Source organism: Rhipicephalus sanguineus, chromosome 11, assembly GCF_013339695.2.
Source record: "Rhipicephalus sanguineus isolate Rsan-2018 chromosome 11, BIME_Rsan_1.4, whole genome shotgun sequence".
Classification (NCBI taxonomy): domain Eukaryota; kingdom Metazoa; phylum Arthropoda; class Arachnida; order Ixodida; family Ixodidae; genus Rhipicephalus; species Rhipicephalus sanguineus.
In genome coordinates, this window is record NC_051186.1 from 143619120 (window position 1) to 143632110 (window position 12991).

A 12991-nucleotide genomic window follows, 5' to 3' on the forward strand; every position below is an offset into this window, starting at 1 on the left:
CTGTGGTTGAGCTGAATCCATCTTTCGTCGAACTGAACGCGAACTTCAAATAGCGCGCTTCATGGAGCCCACGCAAAGTGAGGCCGCGATGAACAATCTAAGCGGGTCCAAGATGCATAGACCGAGGCTTCACATTCACGCCCTGCTTGCCGTGCCTTGAAGATGGTGCGCGGCGCGGAAACGATGATAAACTATGATGTAACATAGGAGATAACCTGCAACGAGGTAGGGTTCCTCAGGTCACACTCGATTGCCATTATGGCCATCACGATGGCCATGATGATGATGATGATGCGACCAACGGACCAACGCGAGCGACACCAGGCTAGCCACCCTAACCAGGCGACACTATGTTCATTGTTTATTTTTTATTTACGGTGAGTTAAGAAAAATTACCGTGTAAACTTGTAAAAACATGAAGCAAATTTTCTTAGTTTTTTAAAAACGAAAAATTGCATTTTGTTGAGACCCACAAATGGTACCGCCATCGTCATGAACAGCGCGTTGGTACGTACGTTTTTGTTGTGTGTGTTGCTGAGTGGTAGCGCGCGTCCATGTGCATTTCTTCGGCGGCATGTTCGCGTACGTTCGTTTCCGCGACGACAACGAAAAGCGAATCGTCCCAGTGGCTGCATGTAAACACCTCAAGCCGAACGATACGAGCGATTTTAATCCTCGCAAATGGTACAGTCTTCTGGAAAGATGAAACACACTGCGACCACTACCACGCTCAAGTGATTAGGCCTTACGGTAAGTGCATGACCGCCTCTTTGTTTTCCAAATACAAAAACAAAGATGAGGAAGCAGTCATTCTGAAATTATCCACTCGTCATGTTTTTTTAGCTACCGAGGACGATGCAGGGAAGGCTACCGAAAAACGAACTTCCATTCCGCAAAGACCTGGCAGCGACTCCTCCTATAGCTGCAGTTTTCTCCCCCCCCCCCTTTTTTTTCACTCACACATCCTACTGCCGCACGATTCGTGGCCGATCCCCCGTGGTGGGTTGTGCCATTCCTCTAGGATCAACCAACCAATCAAATGAAGTGGATGGATCGTTTGAAGAAGTAAGTGCAGTCAGTTGCAATCGCTCACATTGCAGCTGATGTGCTACTTTTCGGCCTAATTATTACCGACAGCCAATTTTGATCTGCACGTGGTGCCGTATCACACATGGTGCAGCGATGCTTTGATCAATGCCTCCTACGAGGCATTGCTCTGATGTACCCCCCATTGGAGATATATCAGAACATCGCTGCTCCACTACCGCACGGACGTCGGTGCGGTCGTATTTGCTATTGCAGGTGGGGGTAAAGTTGCAATATGCCGAATAGCAATTTATTTTATCCTTATATCTTTGTATGAGCGCAGCCTATAGTCATTTTTTCTGTACAAGTCACTGGTTCAGAATTATTTTTGCTAGCGCGGATGGGAGAGCTGACACAGACAAGCGCTTGTCCGAGTCATCGTCAGCTCTCTCTCTTCGTGCATTCGTGTTTATTCCCGCGCTGTTGAAATTTCCTTCAAGACGCAAATACGCCCTGTTTTTAGTTGCGAACAAGCTATAAGCTGTGAAATTATAATGTTGGGTTAATTGTCTATGCACTTGCTGGAAACGCAGCGTCAAGCTGCTGTTAAACAGAAAATGAAGGATGTGAGCAGCCATTTTAAGAAGAAGCAGCGAGACCTCCTGTTTGGTGATGCTGAGGGCGGAAAAAAGACCGAGAAAGAACTTCTCAAAGAAGAAGTGAATATGCTGAAGGCCGAAAATTCAAAACTCTTGGACCGAATAAGAATGCTCGAAAAGGCCCTATGCAGCAAAATTTTCAAAACAGGTTTGATTATTATTTCCTTATAAACTATTGTCATGCACTGCTGCTAGTGTTGTATACATCAGTAAGTTGCACTTTTCTTATAACGTACAATTTTGCTGAAAGCAGAATGCAATGCAAGCTCATATATCATACGTAGAAGTGATGCGGGCATGTTTTTCTAATCACTTGTAAGTATGCTTCTCCATGCTGTCACAGCATGGTGCTCATATTAAAGAACACCAGATGGTCAAAATTTCTTGAGCCCTCCACTGCGGCGTCCCCCGTATCACATCATGGTTTTGAAATGTGACACCCAACCTATTATTGTACTTTCATGGCATATATCTCAACTGCATGCTCTATTTTATGTTATTTGGCCTTGCACACCCTGGTCTCTCTTCAGTCTGAGACCTAAGAAGCTACTGTGACAATTAAGGGTGCGATTAACTTTCTTTTGCTGCATACGTTTCTGCATACACTTTTTTATTGCAGAAAAAAACCTCGTTCTGTGCGAGGGCTGCAGCCGCAAGCCAGAACAACAAGTTGCGCCTTTGCCATCGCCATGTGCTGCCACGCACCACCACCATGCAGCCGCCGCGCACCGCTACCGTGCAGCCACTGCGCACCACCACAGCGACCCCGGGCAGCCCTGAAGTGGCCCACACAAGTGCGAGGGAGGCCGATTACGTGACCACTGACGGAGAGGTATTGTAAAACTCTAGTGTGCTTTGTCTTAAAGGTATAACGCTTTGCTGAAATGAGAAAATGTGCATTGACATATTGTTGTGTGCACATCATCTTTAACTTGTTTTATAGGTGCATCTGGGCAAAGGAATCACCATTCCTGAGGGCCTGTACAGCCGCCTCATGAGCACAAAAAGCGAAACCCGCTTTGTTCGTGAGGCGGCCGTTGCCATTTATTCAACGGCAGGCTTGGTTGGGCGGAGTGTAATTGGAACAGCCTCTAACCGGACAAAGGGAGAGGCAAAACCTCCCTTGGATAAAGAAAAATACGCTGTGCTTTCTGGTAGGTAAAATTTCCCAGTCTGACTGGAGTTTATGAAAGTAGTTGCCTGCATTTTTGTGCATAATAGTAAGATCAGCCGAGATTCCACTGCCAACTTGTATATAACTACTTACTAAGGCTTCAAGCCTCGTATTTTTGTCTACTGGAGCTGGACACTTATGCAAGTATCAACAAACTAATTAAAAAAAAAAGACTGATAGCACTCGTATTTATTTCCTTGTCATATTAACTCCTCTGTTTCGAGTGCATATAATTGTCACCTAACAAGTGCCCATAATTTGCTTTGTTTTTGATCATGCAGATTTCTTCAACCATTTTTTGAAAAGCAATTTTCCAATTGGAGAGGTCGAGCAAAAGAAGAAGATACTAAATAAGGCGCTCGCAAACAAAATTAACGATTTGATGAAATCAAAAGATTAAGAAGTCAATGGAACATCAAATAAAAGATTTTGTTTGATTTCTGTGTTCATCTGTGTCCTGCTTGCTCTAATGCAGTGGCCCACCTGCCAGTCGGCTAAGCACCGATTCACTTGTGGGCTTATATGCAGTAGAATGGTACTAGACTGGTACACCCATAGACTGATACACCTATAGACTGGTGCACCCATAGACTGATACACCTATAGACTGGTGCACCCATAGACTGATACACCTACACACTGGTACACCTATAGACTGATCCACCTATAGACTGATACACTTATAGACTGATACAACTATAGACTGATACACCTGTCAATAAACTGATAGCCTATCAGTTTTTCTATCAGAATTTTTGCTAGGGTTTCCCAAGGCTGGGTTCATTTATTTTCCAAAATATGCATGCGTTTGTGTTGGGACCGAAAAAATTTGAAATAAAGTGATAGTTCTAGTGAGCACATTTCATTATGACAAGAGATTACTGTATAACGTCAGGTTCTGTGTTAACGGTCCACTGTGTGCATATTAAAAGTGCTTATTTTTATGAAAAACAAGAAAACGAATGGAATGCCTTGTAGTACAGCATAGACCGCTTATAACATAAGTCACCGGAGTCTCGAATACGCGCACTATAGCGGTACCGCACTATAACCAAAACAACATTTTTGAAAGGTTGCACGTGTGCAAAACATGAACAACAGGCAGGCGCGCGATTCCGACTATCGAGGCATGCGACTGGGACGTAAGTTTGCATCTGCTTACATTTGAAAATGTTGAACGGTTAGCGTCCGCGGACCCGCGGTGCCGGCACGGGAAAAATGCGCCGTCACGGGAAGTCGTTGCGGTAACACACTCCGCGTGCGCGATGTCGAAAACGGTGGCGACCACAAACCAGCACTCGAGTGTTTCACACGCACGCCCGCGTTTTCGTTAAAGATGTAAGTCACCCCTTCTAGATGCAACAACTGCAAAATGTTTCACTGACTCGGCACCAAACCGCAACTTCTGTAGTCCGCGGCCGCCGACATGGCAGCTAGCGCTTGTTAGGCCTAGCGTGTGCATTGCAACTTGGCATGCCGTCGCGAGAAGCTTGCCCTAGACAACACGGGGATCGGGCGTAGAAGAAATCGCACTCGCGAGCTAAACCGAGGGCATCACGCGTGAAACGAAGTTTCACGGTCGGGAGAGCAGACGCGGCAACTATCCTGAAAAGGTATTTCAAGCTTGTAAGTCCGCCTGTTGATGGCAAAGGCGAAAGCTCAATGGCGTCTCAAAGCATTGTTACTTGCGACGGAATTGAGGTTGCACGCGCGATATCTGCGCTCACGGGCACCCGTGCGTAGCGGAGCGCGCATGTCAAGCGGACGAAGTAGAGGGGGCAAAGGCTTTTCCGTCGGCCACGCAACCTCTCCCCCTCCTCACACCACGCACCCGCGCCGGGCTGCTCTGCCTCCCACCACCATCCCTCTTTTTTTCTCTCCCCCCGCTCCTTGTTCATTCGTTCCGCGTCCCCTCCTCCTTCGTAACGCCGTCGCCGCGCTCTCCCCCACTGGCGCATCTCCGCTGAGAAGCACGCTCGTTCCCTCGCATCTCTGAGAATGTTCCGGCAGCCACATTATAACCGGTCTTTCATCTCGGGGGACTGCACAATAAGCAGTATGGAGTTCTATGGGAGGGTAAACGGGAGTTCTATGGGAGGGTAAACGGGAGTCAGAAAAGACCGCATATAGCCGGTACTGCACTGTAAGCGGTTACGTTATAAGTGGTCTATGCTGTATTTTACCATAATTCCGCACAGTGAGTGTTTCTTTTCATTTATGTAACACATCTACCGTCTTGATGTATGCCTTGTGAAACGATAAACAGAGTTTCACTTTTGTTCGGGCCTTCTCTATTTTTGTGTCTATCGAGGAAAATAGAGTCAAACTGAACTGAAACTGAAGAAACGTCAGACACTTTTGGCTTGAAGTGTGTGCTTAAGATGTGAAAATTGTCATGAATGTTGCATCCACAGGCTTTGTTGGTGCAACCAAGCTTTGCAGTAGTGAATACACTGTTAGTCTTCAGACAGTCAGGAATAGCACTACGGCTATGTTGTTGGCAATGAAGCGCAGATGAGCGTGCTCCACCCACTCAGCTGCATCCGTGTTGAATGGTTGCAGCTTTCCTGCGGACATCTTTGTGGTGCACGCCTGCCGCACTGCGCACTACAACAATGAGCTACCAGTCTCATCATTGACGCCAGTTGTCACATTCAATATTGTGATGATGTTGAGCTGCTGAGTGCAGGCACCTGAAGCCAGCTGCACTGCCCCTGACGGGCCCACAGGTTGTCATAAACATAACACTAATTAACATCACTTCAGTGTCAACGCTGAAGACTTACAATTATTCTTCAGATGACTATCTTTAGACACTACAAGACGGTGCTTCCCCTGCTGGGAGCAGCATTACAATATGATTACCTTAAGAACCTGCTACCAGGTCACAACAGTGAGCATAATGATGCTGCAGTACCGCAAAATTATGCCCAGGTACCTGCACCCGAGCAAGCACCCCCTACAATTTTACTGTTAATTTCAAATTTCTGCGCCGCTCCGAGAAAGCGCCCCCTGCCCTCCCTTTCTGCACTATGATCACACACCGTGTCCAGGCAACCTCAGGTTGTGTGAATACAATCCACTCCCGCTTAGCAATCCGGTCTCTGACTGCCTGCACGCGAAGTTATTCGTCAAAATTTGATTCTTTTTTTTGTTTTTCCCGCATAAAGACCGCACCCCAAACTTGGCTCATGACACCCACGACGATTTTCACTTAGCTGCGAGCAAAAGCCTGGCCTTCAAGATCCGTATTTGCAATTGCAAGATTGTACCTATGATGCATGTACGTAGATGCAAAAGTGAGGCCTTCGAGAGCTGTGTCTGCTGCCAAGAGCTGTTGTGTTGGTGTGAGCTCATGATTGGAAGTAATTCTGTGCCATGGTTCCCGTGGCCTAATCACGTTGCCTTTGTGAGTTGTTGTCATAACGCACTGTGCCATGAATAATAACTGCAGAGGACTTCTGAGGAAGCGCGAGAATGTTGCCCTCACCCTCTTGAATGTTGGTGCCCTTTCCAGGAGTCCTCTGTTTTGATGAGTGGGAAGGGAGCTTGCTCTGGATTTTACGGTAATGATACTGCGCCAGTAGTTGATTCTGTGCCATGCTATGCTGCATCAGTAAATACAACCTCATGTTGTCGTGCACTTACCTATTTCCTGACATAAGACTTATCCTTCATAGTTTTGAATGGCTCGTGAAAGACAAGATCAAAGGGCTGTGTCACTGCCGAGAAAGAGACGTGCCCGTATGACGCTTAAGAAAACGTGGGCAGGATTGTTCAATGTGGTGATAGCTCTTCAAGCTAAGCCCAATTGTGCCCCTTTAAAAGTAAAATTGTATTTGGAATTCCTTTGTTTACAGGTATGTTGGGCACCTTCTAATTGCCTGGCACACAATCTATGCTTTCCCATCATAAACTTAGAGACAGACTCACCGACACATGGTCTCGTAACCCTGTGAGAGGATGTTGATCTTGACCGAGTTGTGAGTGGGGCTGGACAGGCAGGCCCAGTGAGCCACCACCAAGGGGTCCTTCACCTCGCACGCAAACTGGTCAATCACATACATGGTCCTGGAAACACACACTGCTTCTGTGAGCACAATCCCTGGTCGAGCACGAGAAGAACAGGGACCAGCCACACGCTGCATCTTGCTGAAATATACTTTGCTGTACTCCCTGTCTCATTCTCATCACACTGAAGCCTTAATACTTTGGCAGATTCCTGGATGTGCATCCAAATGTGCATTTCTGGAACATACTACACAATCAGTCACACTAACATATAAAACATTTTTTTTCTTGCATCCTTAGGGGAAAGAAGACAACACTCTAAAAAGACACTGTCTCACACCTACTTGTTCATTCACGAGAAGGAACAACAGCTAAAAATGAAACAAACAAGTGCAATGTTACAGTAATACTCGTTGCTGGGCTGGTTGGTACATTTAAAAAATTATTTGAGTGCAAACACACGGCACATTCACACACGCACACACCCACACATCCAGGCACCAAACACATACAGCGTTCACTTCCAACTGTTTATTCATCGCACAAATGCTTGAATATATACATCTTGTGGTGCATACACGCATTAACACCAATGAAGCTAACTGCACATATTATCAAGAACGTTTGTCCTTTCTTCTCACAGCCTAGCATTGATAAAGTGAATTTCATCAGGAAACAAAGATTGCGATGGCTCACTTACACAGCGGTGCTCATCCTTTTCAATGAAAAAAGCCTCTAAAACCTCATGTGCCGTCTTTCTTGCGCTTCTGTCAAGAATCTTCGTATGAGAAAAATGTGCCTCACGTCCACAAGATATCGCACGTGCAATGGGGTGCGCATCTTGTCGTCTCTTTTACTGAATTATTGGTCCTTAGCCAGTCATTAACACACGTCTTGGTTTGACCGATGTATACCTTGCCGCAAGACAAGGGTATCGAGTGTACGAACCCTGTGGAACATTTTATAAATGGCCTCTCATGCTTCTTCTTGCAGTTGCGCTTTTTGCAACAACAAATGCGTTGGCACACGCCTTTGGGCTGAGTCTCACGCGTCTGGGCAAGAGCGCAAGCATTTATTTGGGCAAGAGCATTTGGGCTGAGTCTTGCGACTGGTGTACCGATCGCCATTTGACAATGCGACTGGCACGCCTTTCCTAGTTTCCTTCGTGAGAAATAAAAGATGCTTTTGTACACACCTCATTTTGTGTGTACATTTCATTTGTGTGAAGACAGTGTGTGGTGCCTAAAGCATGCAGTAGCTGTCCAGCAAGTGGGTGCTTTATGATGCAGAGTGGCGTGGGGAGGAGTTGCTAGTCTCTGTATTACTGCGAGTTCCACAGGAACAGGAATGGCCTTTGACACTGAAGATAACAGGTGAATGCAGTGGCTTGCTAACGGGCCTGCTAATATTTTGCTAATATACAGTGGCCTGCTAATACTCTGCTAACGGTGTTTTGTTGAAGCGCCGACACCCTCGCCCCCATTTTCTGTACTCCAAGCACATTGTTGTGTCGTGCGACCTCTGGTATCACGTCAACACACCAGCTTGCACTGTGTTTCCTGTCAATGCCACAGCATGGAGTCACGTTTCCGCTGGTGTTCGCTTCTTTTAATTCTTTAGCCAACCCATCGTGGCCATGTAAGTCATGTCACCCGTGTCACGCCGGCCAATCACCCCTTTTCCCCTTCCCTAAAATGTGATGTAATAAACGTTGGGGGAACGACACTCTCCAGTCTCACCCGAACGCCCCGTTTCCGTGTCACCTCTCCGTAGGCTGGCCACGGACTACGGCGCACCAATACAACACGCACCAGTACAAAAATGAAAGCTGATGGTCCTGCAGCACTCAAAAACACTGTTGGCATTTCCAAAGGCTGCTGTAGTGGGTATAAACCATCTTCACTGGGAACACCAAACAAGCAATAATGCAGTAAGGCAGAAAGCACTGCTGCCCCAGTACACGTACACGAGTTCAAAACTGATTGCGGCAATCTGCAATTTTTTACACCGAAGCCATCAGTCTAGCCCGAGCCGTAGTAGTAGTCAGCATCCACAGAAAACTCCTAGTGGGTGTGTGCCATTAGCCGATCCAGCAGGTCACACGATCTTGCTTTAACCAATCAAGTGTAAGCACGTGCATTTCAAATCTAGCGGCAGATTGGCGACATCACACGACCTCGCTAGCCAATCATATACAGTAAAAGCTCGTTAATTCGACTCTCGTTAATTTGGAAAATCGGTTAATTCAGGCACGTCATCTGGTCCCTGTAAATATACACATCACTCTATGAGCCTGGGCGCTCATTATTTCGGACAGATTTGACCGCAAATCGGATAATTCGGCGACTTTCGGGCCGCTGGCGAGGCTCGAAAACGAAAAAAAGAACAATTTGGAACAAAAGTGAAGCTCAAACGCAGCATCGCCATGGACATCAATGATCGACTTGGCTTGGATTGAGACTGCTTGAACGCCTTTTTTTGCGTGTGGGTTTTGTTGCTTTGTTCCCGTTGGTGTGCAGCATCGTTGATCGCCGATTTATCGAGAAACGTTTCAGTACGGCTCCTTTAGCTTGATCGTTGCTGGTGCTTTTGTGCTGACTTCTCGCGTGACTGCACTCTCCGCCGATGGCAACACCAGCGAAGCGGCCCAAGTACGAGGCCGAGGACTTCACCACCAAAGTAGAAATTTTGCGTGCTCTGAATAATGGGCTCTCCCGACAAGAAGTGATGAAGAGTGATAAAAGGGGATCCTTGTATCGGCGGCAAAAGAAGCAAGGAACGAGTAACCGTACTTTTAGCCGCCAACGTGACGGGAACAAAGCGCTTGCCACTTCTCGTTATCGGAAAGGTTCAAAAGCCACGCTGCTTTAAGAACATCAACAATCTTCCCGTGGATTACCGTGCCAACCGAAAAGCGTGGATGACGGGTGAAACTTTTGCGGACACTGCAGACAGCATGCGAGCTGCTGAGCACCTTGAAGGGCTCAGAAAAATTGTGTCCGCGCGAATATCTGCTCGAAAACAGACAAGCATCCGCGATTACTTTAAGTAAAGGTATGTTGAAAAAACTGGTGCATTTATTGTGTTTATTTCGACCATTCGATAATTCGGACATTCGGTTAATTCGGACATTTTTTCCGGTCCCTAGAAATCCGAATTAACGAGCTTTTACTGTACACTCACGTGCTTTCCTAACTACACATGATCTAGCTAGCTCGTCGTACACACTCGCGTGATTACACGTTGACATGCCTAAGACGCAGCACTGAGAGTTCGCCAGGCAAAGGCCAAGCACGAGCAGAGAGCCGCCAGCTCCGAAGTGTGAGCTCACGAAGCTGAGGCCTCACAGTGACGAAGAGTTCCCACCCCTACCGAGGGCTGCAAGGGCCAATGCAAGGAGTGCCACCAGGGCGATCATCCGGTCTTCTCAGAGTGGATTTGTTTAGCTCTGATCGTTTCCACTATAAAATCGGGCTAGTCATTTCAACCATTCTATGCAGTGCCACGCCGCTGTATAACCCAAGTATGGTTGCTACTTTTCCCCTGCCATATTATTTCCCTTGCAATGCCACGAGGGTCAAAGAGAATGGTGATGAAGAAGCTCACCGCAACCGCAAGGCCACATGTTGCGTCTGGGCAATGATCTTCTCCAGGATGGTTTCACTGCAAGGACAATGGAGCTGCAATCATTACACTTCTCGGGTGTCATGTTTGAGCTTCTCTAATACAAAGTTCTCTCACAGCACCCATTATTCACAAGGGTAGTGGAACTGCCTTGACCAGACATTGGTGAAATTGTCACCAACAATGCCATAACACCACCACATCGTGGCAGCCATTATAATACAGTAAAAACTCATTCTTCTAAATTTCACAGGACCAGAAAAAATTGTCCTAAATAAACGAAATGCCAAATTATGTAAAGAAAGAAAACAAAAACAAATGCCTATTACATCAATACACATTTATTTTGATGAATATGCAAATCCTGCACTTGCTTCGAATAGGCACAGTGTAAAAGCCACTATATTCCACATTTGCTACTTCGTTCATAATGCGACCGTGGCACAAAACAGCCGTGTCTTCCAATTAACCTGAAATGTGTACTGCACTTTTCCCTTAATACTTGGCTTGGCAAGACGTGTTTGGGCAAGTTGGTTCATACTTGATGTGAAACAAATGAGCACTAAGAAACGCCGACATAAACAAGAGACACACAGGACATGTGAGGTCTTGACACTTCTGTTTTCGGGTGGAGGCATCACAAATGTTATCGCCCTTGCTGGTTGCCGTTATAAATTTTCATGTTCTTTCAGTAAACCTCAGTTGAAAGTTGAGCGCCTGTGCTGTGTGCCCCTTGTGTATGTCCCTGTTTCTTAGCGCTCGTTTGTTTCGCGTCAATTATTACGTGCCGCCACTGATTTGACGCTGTTTCTGTCTAGTGTGGTTCCACACCAAGAAGTATGCTGTTACATGTAGCCGGAATAAGTGGAGCCGAGACCCAAGCTCAGCGAGAACACAACATGAACTGTTTATTTCTTTCACACTGCCCCAGCCCTGTTCTCCTCACTCCCACTTCCGCTCGCAGCAGTAGGTGGCGCTAGTAGCCGACGGTGCTACAGCTGGTGTAGCACACAGGATCAATTGTCACACTCCTCCCCCTTTAGTTCTTGTTATGGACAATACCGGTTTACAGGGCATCTTGTTCGGCCACTTCTTCGCAGTGGAACGGGGCTTCCTCCCGATGGAGTGACTGCTTGTGGTAGCCCAGTTCTGTGGCGAGACTGACTTTGTGGCTGTTCTGACTCAGCAGCAGCTCCTGCAGGCTCCACAGGATTTGTTGCTTGCTGCTCAGCTGGCTGGTCGAGAGGCACAGTGTCTGCAGGTGGTGGGTCTAGAGGCACAGTGTTTGCAGGTGGCGGTGTCTGTACGAGATTGGGGCGAATGTGGTCCCCATGTCTGTGCCACACAGTTCCATCTTGTAATACAACCTCAGATGAGGCGCAGCTCGTAGGACCGCTAACAGAAGCAGGTACCCATGGTGGGCCTGATCGGAAGTTCCTGGTGAACACTGGGGCACCCGGGTCCATTGTTGGCGCAATGCGGCAACCCTTGTCCGCATGCAGCTTTTGCTTTATCTGCTTCAATTGAACAGATGATCGAAGACTTGGGTGCATGACATCGGGTGTCTTGATTCGTCTCCCCATGAGCAACTCACACGGTGCACAGCCTGTTACTTCATGAGGCGTTGAACGGTAGTGAAAGCGCACCCTGGCCACTTGTTTCCTGAATTCACCCGGTGTGCTTTTCTTCAATTTATCTTTGATGGTCTGTACCACCCGTTCTGCAGCCCCGTTGGAAGCAGGGTGATAAGGAGGCACCAGCATGCGATGGATGCCATTCCTGCTCAGGAAGTCGGCGTACTGGATGCTGGTGAATGCTGACCCATTGTCTGAAACAATGATGCCTGGCAGACCATGCTGAGCAAAGACAGTCCTGAATACAGAGATTGTGGCCTCTGCAGATGGTGATGGAACAGGGTGAACTTCTACCCATTTGGAAAAAGCATGCATCAGCACGAGGAAGTAGTGTCCCAAGAATGGACCTCCAAAATCAACATGGACCCGGACCAGGGCTTGTCGGGAAATGGCCATGGCATAACTGGTATCCTCCGGGCAGACTTCTGGTGCGCTTGGCAAACAGGGCAGCTCCGCACCTGGTTTGTCATTCATGTCATTGTTGATTTCAGGCCACCACACATGGGACCTAGCAATCATCTTTGATTTCTCAATTCCAGGGTGGCCAGCGTGCAACAGCTTAAGGACTTGATATTGCAGGGTCTTGGGAATGCTGACACGGGCTCCCCACAAGAGGCATCCTTGTGGGGAGCGGTAATTGTTTTTCGAAATGGAGGGTCTCCGCGGCGTGCAGCGCTGTAATACTATTTGGAAAATGTGATTGCCGCAGTATACTGTACAAATTGGCGAGCTTGTTTGGAGAGTGTGAAAAAGAAGTCGGAGCCTGTTTATTGGCCCTTTAAAGTTGATTGTTTTCAGTTTACCAGCACCATTTCGGAGCAGGTTCGGAACAGTTACCAACAAAAATGACATTTTGGAGCAGC

General features: G+C 47.3%; 2 protein-coding genes across 4 annotated transcripts in view; one reads left to right on the top strand and one right to left on the bottom strand.

Moving 5' to 3' along the window:
- LOC119375576 (mediator of RNA polymerase II transcription subunit 17) overlaps positions 1 to 12991 on the bottom strand; it is a 212086-nt gene that overhangs the window by 26621 nt on the left and 172474 nt on the right. For both annotated transcript variants that reach the window (XM_037645791.2, XM_049420479.1), the window contains exons 9-10: positions 10477 to 10533; positions 6793 to 6930 (exon numbers count right to left, since the gene is read on the bottom strand). In XM_037645791.2, the coding sequence (XP_037501719.1) occupies positions 6793 to 6930; positions 10477 to 10533 (195 nt within the window). The remainder of the gene's footprint in view (positions 1 to 6792; positions 6931 to 10476; positions 10534 to 12991) is intronic.
- Positions 510 to 3285, top strand: LOC119375578 (uncharacterized). Of its 2 annotated transcripts, XM_037645793.2 has the most exons (5): positions 510 to 750; positions 844 to 1065; positions 2305 to 2517; positions 2629 to 2839; positions 3141 to 3285. In XM_037645793.2, the coding sequence occupies exons 2-5, from the start codon at positions 856 to 858 to the stop codon at positions 3257 to 3259; spliced, it is 753 nt and encodes a 250-aa protein (XP_037501721.1). In that variant the 5' UTR covers positions 510 to 750; positions 844 to 855; the 3' UTR covers positions 3260 to 3285. The 2 variants fall into 2 exon arrangements, with proteins under 2 accessions (XP_037501721.1, XP_037501722.1); XM_037645794.2 differs by lacking the exons at positions 510 to 750; positions 844 to 1065 and adding an exon at positions 1084 to 1833.